This window comes from Eumetopias jubatus, unplaced genomic scaffold (genome assembly GCF_037043125.1).
Source record: "Eumetopias jubatus isolate StellerSeaLion01/CBP00866 unplaced genomic scaffold, mEumJub1_p1.0 scaffold_2, whole genome shotgun sequence".
NCBI lineage: Eukaryota > Metazoa > Chordata > Mammalia > Carnivora > Otariidae > Eumetopias > Eumetopias jubatus.
In genome coordinates, this window is record NW_028274808.1 from 27943023 (window position 1) to 27969058 (window position 26036).

The following is a 26036-nucleotide window of genomic DNA, read 5'->3' on the forward strand; positions in this document are numbered from 1 at the left end:
GAGAGGAGAAACCACTAGCCCCGACAGGCCCCGCCCCCTCCCGATCCTGCCAGGCGCTCCAATCGCTTGTAGAGATCATCGCTGGATCCAGGCGGTTGTGTCGATCTCCGCTCCAATTGGAGACAGGGTCCAAACCATGGCGGAGAAGGCTCAAAAGAGGTGAGTCCGCTGTTTGAGAAAAGCCTATTTCTACACTCCGCAGGGGTGGAAAATCTGCTGTTGGGCGCCAGTGGTAGGGACTAAGATGGTGTCATCCCCGGTGCTCGGCCGGGCTGGTTCTTAAAGCCCAGACCTGGCGGCCCTGAGGGAGAAGGCGACGAAGTGGATCTGAGGGAGGATTGGGAAGGGATGTGGGATCGGTGCCAGGAAGGTTTTTGTTCTTCGATCCCGCCGCCCTCCTCTGCGACGCGCCGGCGCAGAAAGGGTCTCCGGAGGCTTTGCGCGGGGAGCTTGGCGTCGCCCACTGCCCCGGGACACGGAGGGACACCCCCGCTCCCCCAAATCCTGCTGCGTTTTGTGCGGCTGGCCACTGTCGGCAGCTTGTAGCCGCATCCTCCGCGGTGCTGGCCACACCCCAGTCCCCTCCTGCCCGTCGTGGGCGGTGTGTGTTTGTGCAAACGCGTCACTGTCGCAAACGCGTCACTGTCGCTCGTCTAAAGGGGGCCTGCGCCTGGACCAGAACTGTGTGAGACGGTCCGCTCGGCGTGGATAAGCTCCTTTGCAAGCGTGTGAGGACAGCGATGGTGGCGGCCCTCTCCAGCAGTCTTTTTTTTTTTTTTTTAAGATTTTATTTATTTGAGAGAGAGAGAATGAGAGATAGAGAGCACGAGAGGGAAGAGGGTCAGAGGGTCAGAGGGAGAAGCAGACTCCCCGCTGAGCAGGGAGCCCGATGTGGGACTCGATCCCGGGACTCCGGGATCATGACCTGAGCCGAAGGCGGTCGCTTAACGAACTGAGCCACGCAGGCGCCCTCCAGCAGTCGTCCCTGCTGGAAACTGGTGGTGGAAAGGAACGGCTTGAGTGGGAGAAGTGCTTATGTTAACGATTTCCGAAAGCAGCAGCGTTGAGCACCCTCTACTGACTCTTCTTTGAACAGGAAAACCGACAAATCTTGGTTCTGTTGTAATAAATTAAAATTTAGGGTTTTCTTCTATTGAGGCGGGTAACTAATCTTTTTTCATAAGCTGCAGAGGATCAGATCTACTATGAAAATTGTGTGCAGTATATAGTAGTGTACGGTGGAGATGATATTGTTGCCTTGTTATTTTAGTAGGTTCTCGGCTAAGCCTTTTCCTCCCAGCGGTCTGAGCGCCCCCTTGCCCCAGCCCCACGGAGATGTTTGGACCACGTTTATTTGGTCTAGTCGTGAATTTAATTATTTTATGCCTCAGGGAGAAGAAGGCTGATCGGGACACAAACTCTACCTGGGTCCTCTCCCTTAGGCATAAGACTGAACAGAGGGACACTTGGGAATCGCTCCTCTCCTCACTTGTCTAGGACAAGTTAAATGTTAGATAATGCTCTTTTCCTAAAAAATCATTGTGAGAGGGAGGCTGAGGAAATGGAAACCCCAAATAAGGTCTAAAACAGAGGCATTTTATAAAACCTAACTTATTTGACCAGGGCCTAATAAAATTGCATTATTTTAACACACACACCCACTCTAAATGAAAAGCATCAAAGGAATAGCATTTACAAATGGTGATGTGTTCAAGGACAGCATCATTCAGCTCTCACAGAAAAAATACTCAACATGTCAGGATGTTTCCAGGAAATTTTCAGCTAACAGAAAAGAAATGATTGGTGTTCCGATGATGCCCCAGGGACGAACTGTTTCAGGAAATTTCTAGTCTCTGGGCTTCAGTTTCCTCATCTATAAGATGAGAGGGTTGGGCCATTTCTGCTTTCTGTTCCATGGTACTAAAATTTTTCTTGTACTGGGTACAAAGATTATATTTTTTCTGTGACTTCAGCAGAGTTAGACACATAACCCAGATGCATCATTTCTAGAATTTCATTAACTTGTGCCTTGTAGAAAGTCACTATATGTCAAAATGATGGAAACAGATGTAGCTGTGTCTGATCTCACAAGTATTTCTTGAAGATAGACTCAGGGATTATTAGTTTTTGTTTGGTATATATTCTTTTTACTTAGAGCTTTAAAAAATACTTGGCGGTAGGAAGGTTTGTTCACTGAAATTTGTAGGAGAAAAAATTGTGTATGTCTCCTTTTTTTAGTTTTCCCTATCAGTAGGGAAGTTGGTGTGATTTAAGAAAAATATTTTTGGTGTTACTTTGCACTTGTATTAGGGAATATTTAGGGGGATTCTGGAATGTGAATGATGGAGAGACATGTTAAAGAGTTTGTACCCTGCTGACTCTCAGAGCTTTATTTCTGGTCTAGAACTCTCATGAGCTCTGTGTTTTCACTTACTTACTGGGTCTTTCTCTTGAATTTTCTGTGGACCATCAACCTAGGTTAATCTAAAATTTAACAAGATAACCTCATTTTTTTTCATGTCCTTACTTTTCTATGTACTGATGATTTTCTAATCTTCTAGCAGATATGCCAAATATCTAGTAATCATCGCATAATCTGTCTTCTTTTTTTCTTGGAGATCTTCCCCTTGAAACCCTCTATCATCTTTGTTCTCTGAGGCTGATACATGGCTGTTGTCCTGATAATTCCCCTCTGTCCTCACACACTGGGGCCTCTGTTTCTAGAATGTTGGCTTTCTTTTATTTAGCTTAGTACATCCTTCGGCATCTTCCTAATAAAGAGTACTTAAGAGATAATTTTTTTTTGTTAAGGTAGGTATGAAAATGTCTTCCATACTTGATTGCTAGTTTGGCTGGATAGGTAGCTCTAGTTTGAACATAGTTTTTGCTTAGCATTCTGTACGTATGGTGTTCTGGTCTTGTAGCCTCCAGTATTGCTATTGAGAACTCTGATGCCATTCTGATGATTTTAATCCCTGTGTGTGACTTTATTTTTGTTTTTTGTTTTGGTTTTTTTTTTTTTTTTGTTCTGAAAACTATAAGAATCTTTAGCATGGCATTCAGAAATTTTAAGATGCTGTTACTTGGCATGGGTCCTTTGCATTTGCATCCCTTTAGAGTTGAGATTAATATCCTTTAGTAGTGGGAAGTTTTCTTGTATTATTCTGTAATTGTTTTTACCACAAATTCTTTTCTCTCTCCTTTTGAGATTTTCTTTTTTATTTTTTTTTTCCTTAGAGGGAGAGAGCACAGTGGGAGGGGCAGAGACAAAGAGAGAGAAAAGCAGACTCCCTGCTGAGCTGGAGCCCAATGCAATGCGGGGCTCTATCCCAGGACCCATGAAATCATGACCTAAGCTGACCCAAGAGTTGGACGCTCAACTGACAGCACCACCCAGGCGCCCCTTGAGATTTCTTTTATTTGGATTCTCTAATTTTCTCATTTTTTTTCTGTCCTATTTTCTTTTCTTTTTTCCATTTTGTTCTACTTTCTGGAAGAGCTCTTTTTTTTAACCTCACTCCTAGTGATTTCAATTTTTGGTCATGTTTTTAATCTCTAGGAGCCCTTTCTTAGACTTTGTTCCTTTTTCATAGACTTCTGTCTTGTTCTGTGCAGTAGTGTCTCTTATTTCTCTGAATTATAAGGTGTTTTTTTTTTTTAAGTTTTCTTTTACTACCTGAATTGTCTATGTTTCCTCAAACTATTTTTTCCCTCTTTGTTTTGCTTTTTTCCTTTTTAGTTGGAGGTTTTCCTGATTTATCTGATAATCTCTGGCTCTCGGTCCATAATTAAGAATGAGAACTAAACAACTGGAAGGGGAGCTGGTGGGCTAAACTAAACAACACAGGGAAAGGGGAGCTGGTGGACTCACTGTTGCTCTATCATCATTACCTCCCTCTGGGCCTGATGTCTCGAGTGCAGTTCCCACAGGGAGGAGCAAACTTTATTATAAAAAGATAGTTTTATCTTGCTTTTTATTGTTAGGGAGTATATAGTGTTCCAATAAGTTGATGATTATATTTTATTTCAGTACTCCTCCTCCCTGGTTTCATTATTCTAAATAACATTGCCAATTTGTGCATATATATTCCTCCTATTGAATTCTTTTTTTTTTTTTAAGATTTTATTTATTTATTTGACAGAGAGAGACACAGTGAGAGAGGGAGCACAAGCAGGGGGAGTGGGAGAGGGAGAAGCAGGCTTCGCACGGAGCAGGGAGCCCAATGCAGGGCTCGATCCCAGGACCCTGGGATCATGACCTGAGCCGAAGGCAGATGCTTAACGACTGAGCCACCCAGGCGCCCCCCTCCTATTGAATTCTTGATGATAGAACTCCAGAATAGATTTGCAAGGTCAAACATTGTGACTGTGTTGATGATTACTGATGCATACTGGTACAGTATTTTCCAAGAAGTGCCCTGATATTGTCAACAAAAGTGTCCCAGTGTCTTAAATTATAGGTGCATCATCATTTGATAGCCATCATAAATAGAAAAGCAAAAACACCTCATTACCCTGAACAAACTAATACAAGAAATGGACCAGAATATGATCATACTGACTATTCCAAGTATTCATATTTATTTCATAAGAAAACCCTTTATTTCTTATTTACATTGACTTGTGTCATGTTTCTGCTAGTACAGTATCAAGCATCCTGGATGTAATATGATACAGAACAGGTATAGACAATGGTCTTGGAAATACTATAACCAATGACATTGTGAATATGGCATAATAGGGTTATGTTTGTGATAGCTGGTTATTGATGATTGGAAGTAATGAGAAGTGATACTAATGAATAATAATTTTTTTTTTAAGATTTTATTTATTTGACAGAGACACAGCTAGAGAGGGAACACAAGCAGGGGAAGTGGGAGAGGGAGAAGCAGGCTTCCCACTGAGCAGAGAGCCCGATATGGGGCTCAATCCCAGGACCCTGGGACCATGACCTTAGCCGAAGGCAGACGCTTAACAACTGAGCCACCCAGGCGCCCCATGAATAATAATTTTATCCTTGGTTAAAGAGGATTGTTGTTGAAGCAATGGGAACGATTTAAAGAACAAAACATTGGTGTTGGGACACCTGGGTGGCACAGTGGGTTAAGCATCGGACTCTTGGTTTTGGTTCAGGTAGTGATCCCAAGGTTGTGAGATCAAGCCCAACATCGGGCTCAAGGGCGGAGTCTGCTTGAGATTCTCTCTCCCTCTGTCCCTCCCACTGGTGCTCTCTCTCTCTCAAACAAATAAATCTTTAAAAAAAAAAACTGGTCTTAAAGGGAAATTAAGAAGTCTAAAATTAATTAAATGATACTTAAGAGTTATAAGAAAGTATTTTTAGGTAAAATAAAGTGGGGGAGGGCATATAGGGATCATGATTTGAGGGAGACTTTTTAAGAAAATAGGGATAAAGTTTCATCCCAATTATGGAAATGAATCCAGGACCCCCTTAGCACCTGGTGTTAAGAAAATTTTATCGCTCTTTATTGTTTTATTTATTTATATATTGAATAGGCAGTGCATTGTAGGATTCAAAATGCAAACAGTTAAAAAATGGGCATGTAATGAAAAATTTTCTGTCTGCCATTGTGTCCCTGCTGTCCAGTTCCTCTCTCTGAAGGTGATGTAATTATTAGTACCTTGTCTGTTCCTCTAGAGATAGTTTGGAAATATTCAAGCAAATACAAATATTCAGCAGTTATGCACTAGTGCAGCTGTATTGGTTGCATCATTTGTAAGTGATGCTCAAAAGTTAGAGAAATTTAATGTGCTAATCACTTAAAATATTTTGTTAGAATGGCAAGCATGTCCTGTTTAAGTTCATGTTACATGTAATGAAAATTTGCATTCATCAAGGAGGACAAATACAAAAACATGAACCTGTCTCACAGTAAAACATTTGGAAAAAAAGAAAACCTGGCAATAACAATTTTTTAACCAAAGAAATGTCCCAAAAAAGACATGAAAAACAAATAGAAAGTACCATTAACATTTTTATACTATCTACTATAAGTTAAAAATAAGCAAGTATTTTCATACATGGCTATTTGTAGAACTTAAAAGATAATATTGATATGAATGAATCATTACACTCTACATTTATGGTTCTTACTGGTTGAAAACATATTTGCTAAAATAAGAAAACAAGTCTTTAGAAAATTTATAAACCAAAGCATGAACATTTTGGTCAAGAAGGTTTCAACTGTTTTACATACCAGGTTTTAATAATTTATTTAAAATGCATCATCATTCATGGCTTAGAAAGATAGTTTTGATAGGTTTTGTTGATCTTACAGAGCCAGAACAGGCTAAGGATATTAAACATCGTACTGAAAGTCTTAGCCAGGGCAATAAGACAAGAAAAAGAAATAATATGCATACAGATTGGAAAAGAAGAAATAAAACTGCCCCATTCACAGACTACAAAATTCTTTATGTGAGAAATCCCAGAGAATCTATGTGAACTGAGTGGGTTTAGCAAGATTTTAAGAAACAAAGTCAATATACAAAATTATTCTATTTCTTTTCTTTTTTTTTTTTTAAGTAGGCTCCACACCCAGCATGGAGCCTAATGGCGGTTTGAACTCATGATCCTGAAATCAAGAGCTGAGACAGGAGTCCAATGCTTAACCGACTGAGCCACTCAGGCAACCCCCAAAATTATTGTGTTTCTATATACTTGCAGTGAACAACTAGAAATCAAAATTTTGAAAAATCCAAATAGGATTATAAAGTCAAAATAGCTATAATGGTATTGCTGCTATTTTATAGAAGCTGAGTACACATTTAACACCATCAATAATACCATTACTACTAAGGAAAATTCTTAATAAGAACAAGTTACCAAATGATTATCAATTTAAGGGGGAAATCGTTTGGTATAGTTCTGCATGGCAGCTCATGGCCCAGTTAAGGTAGCATTTAGCTCGATTCAGCTGTGTCAAACAGGACGTTACAGAATGCCAAAAAGCATCAGTAAATTATTTGGAAGTTGGTAATTTTGGGACAGTTTGCACTCCAACTTATTTCACTTGATAAGCAGTTTTATAACATATATAGTTAGAGAATAAATAGGAATCTTTGTAAATTTTGAATCTCTACATTGATTTCTATATTAGTATTACCTTGCTGGTTGTTAAATATTTTGAATGTACATTCTTTTTTTCCTTTTTACAAAAATAACAGTGTGTTATATACCATCCATTTTCTGGCTTTGACTTTTTTTGACTTAATATAGCTTGGAAATTGTTCCAGATCTTTACATAATAAAGGGTTGTTCTTTCTTTTTTTACGACTGTGTGTTAGACTGTGGTGTACCATAGTTTGTTAACCAGTCCCTTACTATTGGATAGTTAGGTTGTATTCAGCTTTATCCTATTTGGAAACAGTGCTGGTGTTAAAAGAATCCGAAGCCTCTTTTCTCAAGCATTTTATTACTATTATTTTTTAAAAGACTTATTTATTGGGTTTCCTGGGTGGCTCTGTTGGTTAAGCGGCTGCCTTCAGCTCGGGTCATGATCCCAGGGTCCTGCTCGGCGGAGAGCCGCTTCTTCCTGTCCCTCTGCCTGCTGCTCTGCCTGCTTGTGGTCTCTATCTCTATCAGATAAATAAACAAAATCTTTAAAAAAAATTTATTTATTTATTTTAGAGAATGAGAGTACGTGAAGGGGATGGGGACAGAGGGAGAGAGAATTTCAAGCAGACTCCCCGCTGAGCACAGAGCCTGACACGGGGCTCAATCCCATGACCCTGAGATCATGACCTGAGGAGAAACCAAGAGTCAGTTGGTTAAGCCACTGACTCACCGAGGCGCTCCCTCAAGCATTTTAATAAGGTATCCTTATTGATTTTAGCCTGATGGATAGTATGCCTCCTGAGAATTTTATAATGTATTAAATACCTTATTCTCTTACAGTTTTTTTAAATCCATTTTTTAAACCATTTTCTCACTGCAGTGTCAAGTTAACTTCTATAACAATATTTTTAAAACATACCCATGGTGGGGGCGCCTGGGTGGCTCAGATGGTTAAGCGTCTGCCTTTGGTTCAGGTCATGATCCCGGGGTCCTGGGATCGAGTCCCGCATTGGGCTCCCCGCTCCTTGGGAGCCTGCTTCTCTCTCTCCTCTCTCTCTCTCTCCTCCTCTGTCTCTCATGAATAAATAAAATCTTTAAAAAAAAACAAAAACAAAAACATACCCATGGTGAATATTACCTTTTTCTTTCTACAGTGTGAAGATTGCTCCTGGAGCAGTTGTGTGTGTAGAAAGTGAAATCCGGGGTGATGTAACTATAGGTAAGAAAATAGTTTATTAGTGTTGTTTCTCAAAAATTGATGTATTTTAATTTATTTCAGTACTTTACAGTTAATTAGGTTTTATATATGTATCTGTTTCACTGATGTCCTATTTTTATTGACCAAATAATTTATTTTTCCTATAAGTGTTTTTTTTTTTAAGTTTTATTTATTTATTTGACAGAGACAGTGAGAGAGGGAACACAAGCAGGGGGAGTGGGAGAGGGAGAAGCCGGCTTCCCGCGGAGCAGGGACCCCGATGCGGGGCTCGATCCCAGGACCCTGGGATCATGACCTGAGCCAAAGGCAGACGCTTAACGACTGAGCCACCCAGGCGCCCCGATGGACACTTTTTTAAGATTTTACTTTTAAGTAATCTCTACACCCAACATGCGGCTCCAACTCAAAACCCTGAGATCGAGTTGCATGCTCCACCCCCTGAGCCAGCCAGGCCCCTTGATGGACTCTATATTGAAACATCTATCTGATAAAATAATGAGGCAGTATAATAAAGTCATTCATTTGTTTGAGAGACATCAGTTGTGTACCTACTGTGTGCCTGGCACTATGCTGGCCCTAGGGACACAGCAGTGAACACAGCAGACAAAGGTACTGCCTTCATGGAGCTTATGTACTACTGTTAACAGTGTGGACCATGGAGTCTGAGAGACCTGGGTTAGCATCCTTGCTCTTTACCTGCTGATTATACTCTTTACCTTGATTATACTACTAAACCTCAACAACCTTCATTTTCCCCATCCGTGGATAATTGTGTGTATTAGAATTAGGTTCAGCTGCATATAGTGGTGGCTTAAACTATGCAAAGGTTTATTCTTTTATATAAATAAGTATAGAGGTAGGCAATTCAGTTAGTTAGTTGATTGTTCAGGAGCTCCAGCCTTGTAGGCCAGAATGCGATAGCTTAAAGCACTAAGAGTGATCTTGGATAAGAAAGGGAAGAAGTGGAGACAAAGGGTGTACCTCCTAGTTGAGTCAGCTTCCTTTAAATAGTCTTCCTGAAAGTTCCACACAATCTCTCTTTGTGTGATGCCTTGGATTTAGTGTCATGGACACATCTAACTGCAGGGAAGGCTGGGAGATCATAGTCTGAACTGGGCGCTTTGCTTCCTTCAGCCCAATATAGGTTCTGTTACCAGGGAAAAGGGAAGCATGAATACCTAGTGGCAAATAGCAGTTTTTGTGACATGCAAAATAGGAGTGCCTACCTCATAGCTTTTTGAAGGATTCGATAAGAGACTATTTGTGAAAGTCATTGCCCAAATCCTAACACTAGCTAATCGCACCGTTAAATCTTAACATTGTGTAGCCTTGCTAGAGGTGAGATCCAACATTGAAATCAAATGAACAGTTTAACAGGTGGCACCTTGCTTATATGGACATGATTAAGTTCTCCCAAACTTAGATTTTAGCCACTTGTTCTTTTACATATGTTTTTACTGCATATCATGCCCTTGGAGCTTTACTAACGTGAGTCCATCCTTAACTAGCAGCTGCACGTTACCAGAGTAGAGCTTTCAGAGAGAAAATATGCCCTGTCCCCTTATACTAACAGTATCTTTAATAGAAAAAAAAATTGTGAATTTTACTAAGTCTAAGCCTCCAACCAATTTAGGTATCATGTCTTGGAGAACAAGTAAAGATTGTGCCGGTATTATGGAACATCATTAGGAATTTGCCAGGTTGGTTTATTTAATTACTTTAAATAGACAGAATTTCAAAGTTTAGAAGATGACCCAGTTTCTGTTCAGTGCTGTTAACTCTTTAATTCCTAAACTGCTTGCAAACTTTTTATGTGGAGAAATCATGATGGCCACATGTTTATCAAAGTGCTGTTCTGCATTATTTTTAATCTGATATTTTTATGGTTTCCGTCATGATTTGAGGAATAACCCTCATTAGCTCACAAGGTATTCTACAATTAGAAGGAAAGTAAGACTAAAATAATGTAGCTAATTACACAAATTTTCCCTTTCATTTCTACTTCTTCCCCATTCTAAACTAAATATATTATATCTACTATATAACAGATAGATAGTAGAGATACTTCTGCTGGCATAAACATACAAAGGTGTACATACATGTTTGTGTGTATGTGTATTTCTGATTTGGAAAAAACTCCTGTTACTTGTAGAAGCTTTTGTAGAATAGCAGGAAAGGCTTTCTCCTATGAAAAGGAAAGGTGGACCACTGGCTGCTAGCATAGGATTGGGGCATGAGGGTATCAGGAGTCAGTGCTCACTTCTCCTGTTTCTCCTGCTGTCTTTCACTACCTTGTGTTCCTCTCCTTTCTTAACCCCGCTTTTATTATTAATTTTTTGATAAATTTAAGAACAGCTCTATCTTCTCCCCCCAGAGCAACTAAAACCAACTAAAAGGGGGCGTGGCCTCTGTGTCAGCTGCTGAGGGGCCCCGGGGGTGCTGGGGGCAGAGGCAGAGTCGAGGTGAAGGGCATGAAGGGTGTCAGGGGGTCTGGAAGTGGGCAGGGGGATGGCTGGCCTGGGGTGGACCCTGTGATGTCTCCTCTTCCCCATCAGTGTCTGTGTCATCAGACTCCTCCTCCTCCCGCTCCCAGTCCGTCCCTGACAGCTTCTTGTCCTGGCTTTTGCTTCCCATCCCACCATTCTTCCGGCCCCTGTGGGTACCCTTGTCCCTGTCATGTGGTTGTCTTCCCCGTCTCCCTGCATGTCAGGCAGAGAGGCCACCAGGTCCTTCAAGAAGAGGTCATACTGCTGCTCCAGCTCAGCACACTGCTTCAGGTGGGATGTGGTCATGGTCTCGGCGTTTCGGGACTGGGTCACCTGGTGAGCCTTCTTCAACAGCCACTCAGGAATAGCTCAAGCGCCCAGGAGATGATGACAGGCACTGCCGCTGCCACCTTCCCAATTTCTTCGTCAGTTTCCACGATCTTGATCCGTGCCGGCGGGAACCGCGCGTTATAAGTTTTCTTCTTGCTCAGCATCTTAGGGCCTCTCTGGACACGCGTGGCCCAGTGCCGCCGCCCACAGCTTCCCAACCCCCAGGGCTGCTCGCCGCTGCCCCCCACAGTTCCCCCCCCCCACCGCCAGGCTCTTCTCCTTTCTTTATCCTTATTAACAACCTACCTTCCCTAAATGTTGCAATTATGTAAGGAAATAGTGTTTTAAATCTACTTTCCATATAAGTTTTTCCTCTAGCTGATAGCACATGGCTTTGTCGTTAAAATGTAAAATGACAGTTCAATACAGATTTTCAATGATAGTTTATAGCATAAGAAGTGGTAATAATTTTTTAACTAGTGATTTGAAGCTTATCATAGAATGGATCTAAGTTAATATTTGTTATGCTTATTTTTGACCCAGTTTTTTTTAAAAAGGAAATTTGCTGAAATACTTTACAGAAACATCTCAATTTTTTAAATTAAGGAAAAGATTCAGAAGTGATATAGTTACCACTGTTTGATCTTTTACAAGTTTTCATTTTCATTATGAGTTTCTTATCTTTTTGTTTTTTTGTTTTGTGTGTGTTTCTTTAATTATATATATAAGTATGGAAACTTTCCAGAATCGGTATTTAGATAGCCATTTCTATCATTGTTATATTTGGTATAAGAGATCTCTAATCAGGGATGCCTGCATAGCTCAGGGTTAAATGTCTGACTCCTGACCTCGCCTCTGGTCTTGATCTCAGGGTTGTGAGACTGAGTCCCACCTCAGGCTCCGTGCTGGGTGCCCTGAGCATAGAGACTGCTTAAGATGCTCTCTCTCCCTCTCCCTGTGTTCCCCCTCCAAATATATATAAATATAAAATCATTTGACTGCTATTCTTATTTCTGTTGTAACATATCAGATTAAAAAGCTCCAAGGAGATACGAAGTTCAATCAACTGGGAGAGTAGAGAAAAGTCATTTAATTAAAACTCACTCTCTCCACCATGTTTTGTTTTGTTTTGTTTTGTTTTTCAATGTATGGCTTTTATTGGTTTTGTTTGTTTGTTTTTGCTTAACTTAGCAGAATAAAGTCTTTTTCTCTTATGCTATGGATAGGGAGATTTGAACGCTTAATAAGCTCTAATTTCTGGGTTAAGTAGCAATAAACTTCAGTATAGTTGAATTAATGGATTTTTCACAGAATGTTATGCATAACTTTCCATCCCCTAGTTGGTTATACTCCTACCAAATTATTCCATTCTGAAATATTTCGGAAGGAAAGTAATTTTTTCCTTCACTATGTTTCAGTGGTGTAGTAGATTTAAACCTGATCTTCTATTCTCCTAGAAAATCAGGTATTTGGTTTATCAAAGAAACTAGTCTGAAGCTTTGAAGTATTGTCCTTAAGCAGAAACTCTATGACTTGAGGCTCTGCTGGAGCCTTGACCCCTTTCATTAGAGGCTGCTAGGAAACAGACCTTGGGAAAAATAACAGCCCTTTTGTTAATTACAATGTGGGTAAACAAGGTTTCATAGTATCAAGCCTGTTTGTAATTAGGCTGCCTTGATTCCTGGGCCATGCATTATTTCCTTAAATCTTGCTTTGAAAGCTGAAAAATTTCAGAAAGTTACTTCTAAGCGAGTTCTGCAGTCCCATTATAGAGTGAAAATCAGTCTCCTTGTCTTAGGACAGGGCTTGGTTGGGCCATTGCAGTAGGAAGGCAGAACTCCACACAGTGGTAAAACTTTGAGATGGAAGCCCTTTGTCCCACTTACTCTTTCTCTCCATTAGAGTTTTTAATACAGATCAAAAGCTTCCCTTTACCATGGAAATCTTTTTCAATAAGGCAGAGCGGTGGCTTTGACTTGAAATTCATCAAATATAAAGCAGTTCTTACAGGTACTTCAGCTTACAGGTAAAAAGAATTGTTTTAATTTTCAAAGGAAAAAGCTTATGGCTTTTTGAACTATTTATTGACATATGAAAATGTGCACAAAGATTGCTTTCTGTGGCAAAGATAGACAGGAAAAATGTCCTTTACCAAATGAGGGGAATGGAAATTTGATGCGAGGAATGCCTTTCTGGCTGTGTTGCATCAAGCCCAGCCAACCATTTAGAAAAATAATTCATCAGCCGGTAAGGCAACTCCAACTCTAGACACATTTATCCAAACAAGGAGATAAGCCAAATAGGGTTTCATCACATTTGGTAAGAAAATATACAAACTACCCTGCCAGTGAGAGCTCCAAGAAAGTTCACAACAACCTTAAAAAAAATCTTTTCATGGTGACAGATTTTTATTTTTAAAGCATTTTAACCTCAAGACCCTTAAACTTGCTTTGAAATCAGACCCATTCTAGGTAAAAGTGTTTCTCGCATGTAGAAGAGTGTGGAGCAGTCTGTGCCCACATTTTAGTCCACTGCGGCCGCCCAGGACTTGGAATAGCACTTGGACTCCTGCACTCTCTGGTGCCAACCTCCAGCACAAAACTGTGCAGAGACAAAGCCCACACTGTGGACCGCACACCTGCGTCGGAACATCCCTTTAGCAAGCTCTCCAAACCAAAATCTTAGCAGTCACATGCTGAAGTACATGTGTACTAACCTCTCTAGTCTCTGCTCCAAAAGACCAGACAGTTTATGATCACCCATGACTTTTGTTGTTACTTCACAATTCACAAAGTTGATTCTCTCACCTTTAAGTTCTTTCCGCCCGGAAACACGAGGACTTGTAGTTTGGCAGTGCTGCCAGCAGGGGGAGGTGCAGTCTTAAGTGCAGGTCTCACCCAGGCTGGTGATCCTGCTTTTTATCTCAGGGCCCTCAGATTTCTAACCAAGAGTTTTCCAGTTTATCTTCTAGCTAGCTTATTAGTAATGATAATAACAACAATAAAATGCCTGGTTAAAATAGCTCAGGCACTATATTTAAAAATTGTATAAGACATGGGGACTTGAGTTCATTTTTTTAAATTTGTGTTTGTATAATTAACATGTATTTTATATCATTTTGAAAAATGGAAATATCAGTTGTTTTCAAAGCTACTCTTTAGAGGAACTTTTAAAGAAAGACAGGTTTCAGTGATAACCTTTTCATACTAGTCCATTCTCAGGTAGCTTCTTGCAAGTCTGCTTGTTGTCAAAAGCTACCGCTGGAGGACTGAGCAGAATATCAGGTGCCTCTGGCTTCTTATCTAGCGGTAGCAGCAGATCTGCTTTCTATCACAGCATGATGATCTCTTCCCCGTCTAAGATTCTAATGCTAGCATGGAAAATACTTTTTAAATTTCTCTTACTATTTTACAGTAATATGTAAATTTCTCCCCGCTGGTTAAAACAAGTTATCACCCTAATAACCTGAGTAGAGGAGTAAAGTGGACTCTTTTTCTGTTTCTCAGATCAGAAGGAGATTTTTGCGTATTATGATAGTTACACAAATAGCTTTTGGTGTCAGATAGCGATGAACCTCCCATTTTTAACAGCTGTGGGCCAGACCCTGTGATCTCCCTTTGAGACATTATTTCGTATAATCCACACTTCAACACAATGAAGTAGGTTGCTCTAGATCTCATCTTTTTATAGATGAGAGAACAGTCATTTGAGAGATGAAGCATTTAGCCTTTACGTGGTAGAGGCCAGAGTCTGGGCTTTCTAGACGGGATGGGGTGCTGGCAGGGCTATAATTACAAAGAACCTAAAACTGAATGATTTGTCCCTTTTATCATAGAACATTTATTTTATTTTATTTTTAAGATTTTATTTGAGAGAGCGCGTGCGCAGAGCAAGAGTGAGCACGAGCTGGGGGAGGGGCAGAGGGAGAGGAAGAAGCAGGCTCACAGTGGAGCAGAGAACCCAATGTGGGGCTCCATCCCAGGACCCTGGGTTCATGACCTGAGCCGAAGGCACACGCTTAACCAACTGAGCCACCAGGTGCCCCTATCATAGAACATTTTAAAGTAAAATGCAAATCTGGGATTGTGCAAACGACAGACTTAAATTGGTTCACATAGCTGGAAGACCTATAAGAAATTTCTCATTTCAAAGGAATCCAGGGCGCCTGGATGGCTCAGTTGGTTAAGCGACTGCCTTCAGCTCAGGTCATGATCCTGGAGTCCTGCGATCGAGTCCCGCATTGGGCTCCCTGCTCTCTGACCCTCTTCCCTCTCATGCTCTCTATCTCTCATTCTCTCTCTCTTAAATAAATAAGTAAAATCTTAAAAAACAAAACAAAACAAAAGGAATCCAGTGTTTGTTTCAGCATTATTTAGCACCTCTCCACCAAAAGTGATAACATCTAAATGCCCATTATTAAGGGCTTGGTTACATAAATTATGGTATGTTAATATGATATGAAATACTATTTAGCCATTGAAAAGAATAGCTAGCTAAATGTACTTCTATGGAAAAATCACCATGACTTTTCAGGTGAATAATGCATATTGCAGAATAATAAATACTATTCCTTGATTAAAAAAAAAAACTATGTGCCTATAATCCATATTTTTCCACCTTCAAATTCTATTCTTTTAACTTTGTGATGAAATCTATTTTACATACAGTGACATTTACAGGTCTTAAGTATACAGTAGAACTAAGTCTGGAATAATATATCCCAAACTAGTTACCTCTAGGGAATAGGATTAGCATAAAGAGAGGATCTTTCACTTTTTGCTTTGTTTGGATTTTTATAATGGGCACATACACTTCTATAAATGTGTGTCTTTTTTTAACAAAGAAAAAAAGGCATACATGTTCACTTGAGAACCTTCCCAGAGATCCGAGAGATCCCATCTTCTATTCTGAATAGAAGTTGCCAGAGAAATTTTAATTTGGCAGCTGAGGATTTGGGGAGCCAGAGGTGACAGAAATAACAAAGCCTCTCTCATGTTGTTTCTTATCAGACCATGCGGTCCTTTGACTCTGCATCCTGTCTTGGGCCCCACCCTCCTTATCAGTCCCCAGCTCTTCATTGTTAGGGGAAAAATAAAGCTGCACAGAGGTTCATTCCAATTCTCTAGGCACCAGGAACACCTCCTTATTTATTTTAATACATTTGTGTGTGAGTATGTTAAGTATTTCCAGTTTTCAAGATAAACAAAACAAAGAAGATCGGCAAGCTGAAAAGGGCAAAAGTAGCCTGTATTCCTTTATGTTTCCCTGTGACGTATAGCACGAATCTTGCCTGTCACAAGCAGATAGTGATTGTTGAGTAAATTAATTTACACGAATACTGAATGACATGGACACTGGCATCTTCCTGACTGCCTCCCCACCTTCTGGCAACACTTTTGCCCACTCTTTCTTACTTTCAGAGTCGGTTATGTCAGCTTGTTTACCAATAAAAATAGCCTTGGCCTTGGGGGTGGGTGGGGCTGGTGCTGCAGGGAGTGGCGAAAGTGAGGTGGTATTTTCTCATGAGTGGTTTCATTATCACCAAAATGCTAGCAAGGCCTTCCAGGAAGTTAGGAACCAGGGGAAGGAATGTGTTAGCACTCCAGAATCGGATCCCTGTTTGAGCAGTGCACTGCCTGCTCCACCCTTATGGTGAAATGGATGTGCTAAGACCCCTTCCTGCTCCCTTCGGTTTGAGATGGGAGACATTGCCTCAGTCAGCCTATTTCAGAGCCTTAGGAATCCAGTAACCAGGTTTGTCTCCTTCCACTGCCTCCCTGTAACCTTTTTCAACCTTTACCTGGTTAAAATTGTATCTTAGTTCAGACACAACAGAAGCTCCGCCTCCTTCCATTGGTTAGGCTTGTTGTAGGGATGGTGACAAAGTAACAAAGACGAGGTTAGTTTACATATTTCCTGTCTCCCTTTCCACCCATATTTCCTCTAAGCCACTTAAAAAGACTAACTGTGCAGTTCACTAGCATAAGAAAGCGTCATGTGGTTCACTAGCATGAGAAAGCACCAGTGTTGTAAGCAAAGAGAGCCTCACTTTTATGAGGGAAAGCAAAGCATGGAAGGGAATTAATTTTTATTGCCAACAATGTGCCAGAATACCGTGTCTACAAACATAATCTCATCTAATCCTTACAACGACTCTGGGAGACTGGTATTCTCACCACCCCCATTTCACTGCTGAGATAACAGAGGCTTCCAAATAGCTGGTGAGCCAGGGCTGTCTGGCCCCAGAGCCTGTGCTGTCTCCACTCACCTTGGCTTGAGATTTGGCACGAACTAGTATTGATAATAGCTGAGGAGATAACGTTTGTAAAGTGCCTAGTGTGGTGCCTGCCTGCTTTAGAAAATGTGCCTCCTAATGGCCTCGACCCCCTTCGATCTTCTTCTCCCCTCCTGTTGGAAGCGTAGCCTCCACCAATAATTCCATTTCATCGTATTTTTAACAGGACCTAGGACAGTGATCCACCCTAAAGCGAGGATTATTGCCGAAGCCGGGCCGATAGTGATTGGTGAAGGTAACCTCATAGAAGAACAGGCGCTTATCATAAATGCGTGAGTACGACTCTTACAGATACTCTGAACTAAGGACCACAGATTGTGTTTTTGTTAATTTCAGCTATCTATAGGAACCTTTTACAACAGACATCTAGAAAGCCCACTATTTTAGAACTAGAGAAACATTAAGGATTTTTTCAACATAAGTAATTAGTAAACGAGGAAACCAGAGACCAGATAGGTGAAGAGACTTGTCCAAGGTGAGAGAACTCGTCAGTGGCTGGCTAGAATCCCTCTGGGTCTGATTAACCTTACCCTTACGTGTCACTATCTCTTCTGTGCCTTAAGCAGACATTTCCTGATTCCAGGCGACTAAGTGCTGTGCTGACCACCCTGAAGAGAGTCTTTTGATTGGATTTCTCAGTTCTGGCTGAAATGTTATTACTCATGCCCAGACACATGAACTTAACTCTGATGTATATTTTCATATGCTTTGTGGGGGTAGCACCCAGAATTATATTTGAGAATTTGGGGGGTTCTAGAGGCAATATTTAACTTTGAAGATTAAAGAAATAAAAAAATATTAAACATGTACATGATCTTAGTGAACTAGACTGTAATACCTATGAAATTCTCATAAGCATTTGTAAAGCTTTCTAGATAAAATTTTGGCAGGAAATTCAAGCTTATACCTAATTTATAGCAACAATGTATGGAATTTGTAAGAAAGACCTTGGGAAAATATTTAACTGTGATAAAGAGGTTGATTTGTCTTAACGCTTACTTAGAATTTGGGAGTTTCTTACTATATTAAGCAGTTTCTTTTTAAAATCTATTTTGGCACCTTTAGTGTAAGTCAGTTGACAACAGCTATATTCTGTAGTAACTCAACTGTCAGAGATAAAGCTCCATTTAAAAAATGGCTTCCTCTTAGACCACAAACATTTTATGTTCCAAATATTTCAAACTACCTAACAGCATAAAATAATTATTTGATGTGAATATCTGTTTGCATTTCACAATCTCAAATGATTATTAAGAATGGAAAATTTTCAAGCCAGGCCTGATTTTGATTCTAATTTAACAAGCTAAAAAATGATAGCCAGCAACATTTTTACCTTGTCCTGGAAAAGGCCGTCTGGGCTTTGAGCTTTAATAATAAGCAAAGGAAAGCTGATCTATGACTTCTTTAGGCATCTGCCTCGGGCTTCTTTACGTTTCAGTAGTTCTTTTTCAACTCAGAATCAGTTCTTCAGCACAGAGGATAAATAATTCACTTGGATTAAGAAAGTACTTATATAGTTACATATTTTAAGCTTGATGAAGGTAAAATTGAAAGAATGAACCCGAATTCTAAAACAAGAGAATTGCTTATTGCATTATTGACTTTGATAATTTGTCTCTTCTTTTTATAGTCACCCTGATAATATCACCCCTGATGCTGAAGATCCAGAACCGAAACCTATGATCATTGGCACCAATAATGTGTTTGAAGTTGGCTGTTGTATCCTTTACAATAATTTAAGTAAACTCTTTTTCCCAGCTGTCTTTAGTAATCAAATGTATTCCATAGAAATTATCATGTTTTAGCTATCAAATATATCAAATATACTCTAAGCATGTGTTCATGCACACACATACATATCTTTAGGTACCATCTTGCTCCTGTTGCACAACTTGTTGACAGGTAGCAGTGACTGAGTAGCAGTAGACATAGAAACAGGAATCCTGGCTTCCATCCTGATTTAGGAACCACAGCTCTGTCCATTTGGTTCCTATATAGTTTAGGTTAACAGAATGTTGTCTGATGCAAAGAAATGGTGGATAGGGATGGAAATATTTCATTCTTTGTTTTTTTTCCCCTGAAGTGCTGCCAGTTCTTGTGCTTGATTTTTGTACTCTAAAAAGATAGTAAAATGCTTTCATGGTGTCAGCAAAACATTATTTTTTGATAGGAAAACTTGGAGGAAAAAAATCTAAATGTTTAAATAGCAAAATATTTAAATAAATTAAGCTATATACACAAAATGGACTATTAAGGCCATTAAGCAGTCATTTTAAACTATGTTTTTAAAGATTTTAATGGGGGCGCCTGGGTGGCTCAGATGGTTAAGTGTCTGCCTTCAGCTCAGGTCATGATCCCAGGGTCCTGGGATCGAGTCCCGCATCGGGCTCCCTGCTCCTTGGGAGCCTACTTCTCCCTCTGCCTCTCTCTCTGTCTCTCATGAATAAATAAATAAAATCTTTAAAAAAAAAATAAAAATAAAGATTTTAATGGTATGGAATAATGCTTGCTTGCAAAGTTAATTGAACCAAATAAAGTGAGCTGTGAAAGTTTATACAGTTTGATTTTATACAGTTTGATTCCCAGTTATATAAAGGGAATTATATGTATTTATATAAAGATATATCAGACTGTTAGTGTTAGCTTTAAGTGATTTGGTGATAAGTAACTTTAATTTTCTTAAGACAATCTTGAAAATATATTACTCAGAATTGGGGTAAAAGATGCTTATTTCTTTAAAAAATATAGAAGGCATTTATATCTGCTTAGAGACACTTACATTTAAAGATGAAAACTTTACTTTCAGGCTTCCCTGAGCAAGCAGTTCTGGTCAGACTGGGGCTGCGTGGCCCTTCCCATGCCTTTGTCCTCTGCCCCAGGCAGGATAAGGGTATAGTGAATTAGGGACACCTGGGTGGCTCAGTGGGTTAAGCATCTGCCTTCAGTTCAGGTCATGATCCCAGTGTCCTGGGATCGAGTCCTGGCATCAGTTCTTGCCCAGCGGGAGCCTGCCTCTCCCCCCTGCCTGCCGCTCCCCCTGCTTGTGCTCGTTTTCTCTCTCTGACAAATAAATAAATAAATAAAATCTTTAAAAAAAAAAGGATATAGTGAATTAGTGGAGGGAAAAAAAGATGAACCCATTTACAATATTTACTTAACTCTGGCTTACAGATTCCCAAGCCATGAAAATGGGAGATAATAATGTTATTGAATCAAAAGGTAAGCTACGTTTGGAAATTTTATTGTGAAAAGTGATTACCTCCTGTCTCTTTATTGTGTCCTGGAGAACAACCTAAGTAAAAAATATGGCAAAGTGGAAGGAAGGTATGGTTGAAAGTGGACTAAAATAGTTATGAGACTAATTCTTTGCCTATGTTTAATACATTGAATTAAAAATTCAGCCGTGGGTCTGCCTGGGTAGCTCAGTCGGTTAAGCATCTGACTCTTGATTTTGATCTCAGGGTTGTGAAATTGAGCCTCATGTCAGGCTCCAGGCTGGGCGTGGAGCCTGCTTAAGATTCTCTTCTTCTCCCTCTGCCCCTCCCTCCCTCTCTTAAAAAAAAAAATTCAGCTGTGTACATTTAAATAAGGATTGAATTAAACCATAATGTTCAGATGAAAGATTTGAAAAAGATTACTGCTAAATACTAATGTCAGTGATAATTTAGTTGATTAATATAATTGCAGAATTAAAGGAAAAAAATCATTTTCTATAGCAGTTTGCTTTCTTTAATTGCAGGACTCCTTTACCCTAGCCAGTCAGGAACAAATGGAAGCTACTTATAAATGGAGCTAGGCAGGAGGTCTTGTAAGTCACCACCACTACTGGAAAGCAGCTCCAAGAGCATCGTGTCCCACTATAGTCCAGAAAGAACCTGAACAATGAGACATCTTTAGAATAATGATTTTTAAAAAAAAAGAATAATGATTTATCTTTGATGGTCCTGATTGGTGTGAAAGAAAATGTTTCTTTTTTTAATTAATAAAATTAGACTTTTCATTAATCTACTTAATGGTTTTTACTTTAATTTGGAATACCAATTATTACTATCATCGTTATTTTCTATTTATTATATACTTACTATGTGTCAAACCTTTGCTCAGCACTTTACATTTAATATCTCACTTATTCCTTAAAACAAACTGTAAGTAGTTCAGTCTTTCCATCTTATAGATAAACTTGCTCAAAGAATTTACAGTGACTTGCCCAAGGTCACACAACTAGTGAGCAAAGCTCTGTTTTAATTCATTTAATACTAGTCAGGCGCCTGCCTGCTTTACAAACTCTGAACTGAAATATTTCCTTTAATTTTCTTTAGGCTAGTTTGCAATTTAATACTTCAGTCATTTTAGAAAAATATTAATGTTCTACTCATTTGTCTTAAATTGCAGTTCTTTCTGTGTTTTTACTGCAGCATATGTGGGCAGAAACGTAATATTGACAAGTGGTTGCATCATTGGGGCTTGCTGCAACCTGAATACGTTTGAAGTCATCCCTGAGAATACAGTGATCTATGGTGCAGACTGCCTTCGTCGGGTGCAGACTGAGCGACCACAGGTACTAGAACCTGTCTTAAAAAGAGTTCTTTCTAAAAGAAACAAAGACTTAAATACAGAGAACAAACTGGTGGTTGCCACAGGGAAGGTGGGTGGAGGGGATGTATGAAATAGAGGATTAAGAGCTACAAACTTCCAGTTATTATAAAATAAATAAGTCACAGAGATGAAAAGTACAGCACAGGGAATGTAGTCAGTAATATTGTAATAATAATGTTGCAAGGTTGGTGATGGTGACTACATTTATCCTGGTGAGCACGGGGAGTAATGTTTAGAATTGTTGAGTCACTATGTTGTACACTTGAAACTAATATAACACTGTATGTTAATTATATTTCCACAAAAAAAGTTCTTTCTAGGGCTGCTGATTTTCCCCAAAATACCACATAATTGTTTTAATGGGGCAGCAGTCTGCTATTTAAAAAGAAAATGATTAAAATAAAACATCAAGGAAACATTCCTAAAGCTAGAATTTATTTGCAATGAAATTATTCAGTCTTTAAGTTATTATCAAAAATATATATAAAGATGACAATGACAAATTGATAGTGAGAAAAAAAGAAAATCCAGAGATGTTATTTCTGGTCTTAAGTGTTTTCACCGAAGATGCATCACCAAACTTTAAAACTGTTGATTCACTCTTAAAATATTAATCCTCCAGGGTAAGGAATGACCCTACCAAATTTATATTGAACAGCCAACTAGGATCCATCTTTTAGTTTGCCAACACAGACGACTTGAAAGTAAACACAGTTTCTGAATATGCAAATGTGTTTGGATATTTTCCTGGCTTATGAGAAATTATCTTTTCTTCCTCCTAAGAACCAAGAATAATGAAGAACATGTATTTAGAGTTTCATTTAGGAGATAAATAAGATAGGGCATTTGGGGCTTTCTTTGGACAGAAGACATTCTGATTGAGGTTTTGAGCCTCATTGCTTGGCCCACAATATAGTGCTTTAGTTACCCAGCCTCTTTCCCATCCCCCCAAAAGAAAATATTTTTCAAGACATTTATCACTTTGCATCTGATTCTTAGCCATACTTTATCAGAAATTAAAACTCCAGTTCTCTTTGGGGTATTCTGTTTCTCTAACATTTGGCTTTTATTACTATTATAAGCAAGTATGACTTCCATAGACTAAAAAGGCAATAAGAACAAATCAGTTTTTCTTTTCACTGTCATTCTGCATAACAGCAAAACTGATTGAAGAGGGAGAAACCAATTGGGTTGAGGGAGATTAGAATTAAGTAAGTAAGAATATCTGAAGTTTAACACCTACTGTTTTCCACATTTCAGTGATCACAGTGATCACGTAGAGGTCCTTATTAAAAGAAGGATTCCCCAGACTTATTGAATCACAGTGTCTAGGGCAAGGGCCTAAAATTCCGTGTTTGTCATGAGTGCCCCTCGTGAGTTTCACAGTGAGGGAAGTCTGGGCAAAGCTGATGCGGGACGAGTGAAGAGCCGATGAGGACTGCAGCTGTGTGCTGTGTAGGTCCTGTGGGAATCCGCGTGCTCCAGGTTTCTACTTACGTTGTTGTCTGCGATTAGAACTGTTTAATTTTTTGGAGGCCAGGGTAAAGTCTACAAAAGCAGTGTTGAAAACTGAGTTGTGTATATTTTTTCTGTGTAAAATCTTTTGGCTTTTTCTTATTACCAAACTTAACATACATTCACTGTAAATTAAACAAACAGGTAAGCAAAAATAAGCCAGTGAAAATCACCTGTATTTCCCTGGCCTGGTGGTAATTATTTCTGCCTGCTACTCTTAATTTTGCTTTCTGCTTGTCAGTCCTTAATTATCTTATCTTTTTAGCCCCAGACACTACAGCTGGATTTCCTGATGAAAATCTTGCCAAACTACCACCACCTAAAGAAGACTATGAAAGGAAACTCAACTCCAGTTAAGAACTAAGAACAATACATGACATCAAGATAACAGTTTGTCTTTGACCACTGTCTTTTGAAAGGGCCAGTGTTCATGCACTCTTAGCAGTTCCCAGAATAACACATGTTGAGTTTATTTTGTAAAATTGAGTGAGAGAGGAAGGTAATGGATTTTCACTGTAACTGTCCTCTATAATTTATATAAAATGCATTATTTTCCTATATCCTTGCTCCTTTTCTGAGAATTTACAGGTTTGGTTTATTTTTCTTTTGTCATATAAAATGCTGGCCATGGATTTTAGTTGTATAAAAGATTCCCCGTGATAAGAAAGGACATATTGTTATGTATTTATATTCTAGCATATATTGTACTAAATAAAAGTGCTAATGACAGGACTTTAGTGAACATACTTTAGTCGATTTTTCTACTTGTGTTAACTTTCCCAAAATAGATCTTTTCATTTTTATTGCATACTAGCTATATTAAAACTAATGTGTTTATCTTCTCCTTTTGTGGCTTTGGAGCTGTTTAAAATTTCAGGTGAAATTTCAGCAGCTGTTGAATTAATTTGACTTAATTTTGTTTCCAAGAAAAAATTTTCATTTTAGTAAAAAATAATTAGGGAAAAATGTATTCAGTAGCATACAAAATCAGTAAGAATGATCTCTGATGAAAATGACAAGTAAATGAGCATTGAATGGTCCTGGGTTTCAGAAGGCAGTAAAACTAAAAGAGATTTTGATATATTTATAAATTGATGAAATGATTTTGGCATACTACATCATATATCAACATGACTGTTGATGTTGTTATAATTTATCTAATTACATAATGGCAACATTAAGGATTTTGTTGTCATCTAAGTTTTAATAATTCAAGTGCATACATTTGATGGAACAGACTTTTCAACTTTTGAATCAATAGCTGTTTTGTTTTTTTTTTAAGGGAGAGTTATATTTTATTTTTTTAAAGATTTTTATCTCTTTGACAGAGGGGAGACAGCAAGAAAGGGAACACAAGCAGGGGGAGTGGGAGAGGGAGAAGCAGGCTTCCCGCCGAGCAGGGAGCCTGACGCGGGGCTCGATCCCAGGACCCTGCAATCATAACCTGAGCCAAAGGCAGACGCTTAACGACTGAGCCACCCAGGCGCTCCGAATCAATAGCTGTTAATTCATACTAAGACATTAAATACTAAGATATTTTCTCTTAAAATTAAATACTTACATAGTAAAAACAATTTTTGAAGTTCTGAAACTGACAGGTACAAATTAACCTCTGTTCTAAATTTGAATGATTCAGTTTTGGTAAGAACACTCATGACATGTACTACCACCTATAGCGGATTGAAAAGAAGATAACATCACATAAATGCCCTATTTTTGATAATTGCTGTTTATTCATTTTTCTGCCCCTGGTGATCTTAACTTCAGATTTTGTTGATCATGGAAATTTTCTAGATAAAAGATCAGAAATTACAAAACTGCCTGTCATAGGCTATGCCAGTTCCAAAATATTATCTCTGGACAAGCTCTGATATGCTAATAAATGTCCTGTGATCCAAACTGTACAGGTAATGTGTGAAGACAACAGTGAGACACCTCCAAGGACATGGTAATAAGATACCCCCCGAGATTTAAACTAATTAAGTCAGCATGTGGTGAGATGAGCCCCACTGTTTTCTAGAAGTGATACTAACTCATTTGAGAAAGAAAATGTGTACAGAAATAGTCAATTTGCCAAGAGTTTGGAGAAACAAAATATGACAGTACATACGGTGTTATCCATGGAAGGGAGGTACTGAATCCAAGACATGTGAGCAGTTTAGTGGCCCAAAGTGTTCTTTTCTTCAGGTAGTATCAGTTTATCAAGACTTGCTGCAGTTTGGGAAGAACATACTTGAGACTCACCACTTTGGGCTCTAATTGCAAGCTTAACTGAACCACCTTCTGATTTGCTAATATGACCTCCGAGCTATCATTCAGGAAAAGGAGGAACTCTGGATGAGAGCATCGGAATTCCGTTCCACACATAGCAAAATCAGAGAAGCTTTCTGATTTATACATTAGTCTCATGTGAATTTAGTTTGTATAGTTCGGCCCCGAAGTCTGTCAATTTAGTCTATGAGTTCTGAACATTCTGAAAAATATAGTTCCTGACTCTTTGGGACAAAGAACCAAAGCCCA

At 39.1% G+C, this 26036-nt stretch overlaps 1 protein-coding gene and 1 pseudogene across 1 annotated transcript; one reads left to right on the plus strand and one right to left on the minus strand.

Annotated features, from left to right (window-relative positions):
- Window positions 1–71: 71 nt before the first annotated feature.
- On the plus strand, window positions 72–24253 carry DCTN6 (dynactin subunit 6). Its single transcript, XM_028087584.2, has 7 exons — window positions 72–159; window positions 8230–8294; window positions 17572–17677; window positions 19036–19124; window positions 20577–20624; window positions 21821–21963; window positions 23782–24253. The coding sequence occupies exons 1-7, from the start codon at window positions 137–139 to the stop codon at window positions 23878–23880; spliced, it is 573 nt and encodes a 190-aa protein (XP_027943385.1). The 5' UTR covers window positions 72–136; the 3' UTR covers window positions 23881–24253.
- Window positions 10708–11274, minus strand: LOC114196780 (dr1-associated corepressor pseudogene; annotated as a pseudogene).
- Window positions 24254–26036: the final 1783 nt, after the last annotated feature.

Coding starts and splice junctions, on each gene's coding strand:
- DCTN6 (XM_028087584.2), top strand. CDS start 137: ATGGCGGAGAAGGCTCAAAAGAG. Junction 8,295..17,571: donor CCGGGGTGATGTAACTATAG/GTAAGAAAATAG, acceptor TATTTTTAACAG/GACCTAGGACAGTGATCCAC. Junction 17,678..19,035: donor CAGGCGCTTATCATAAATGC/GTGAGTACGACT, acceptor TTCTTTTTATAG/TCACCCTGATAATATCACCC.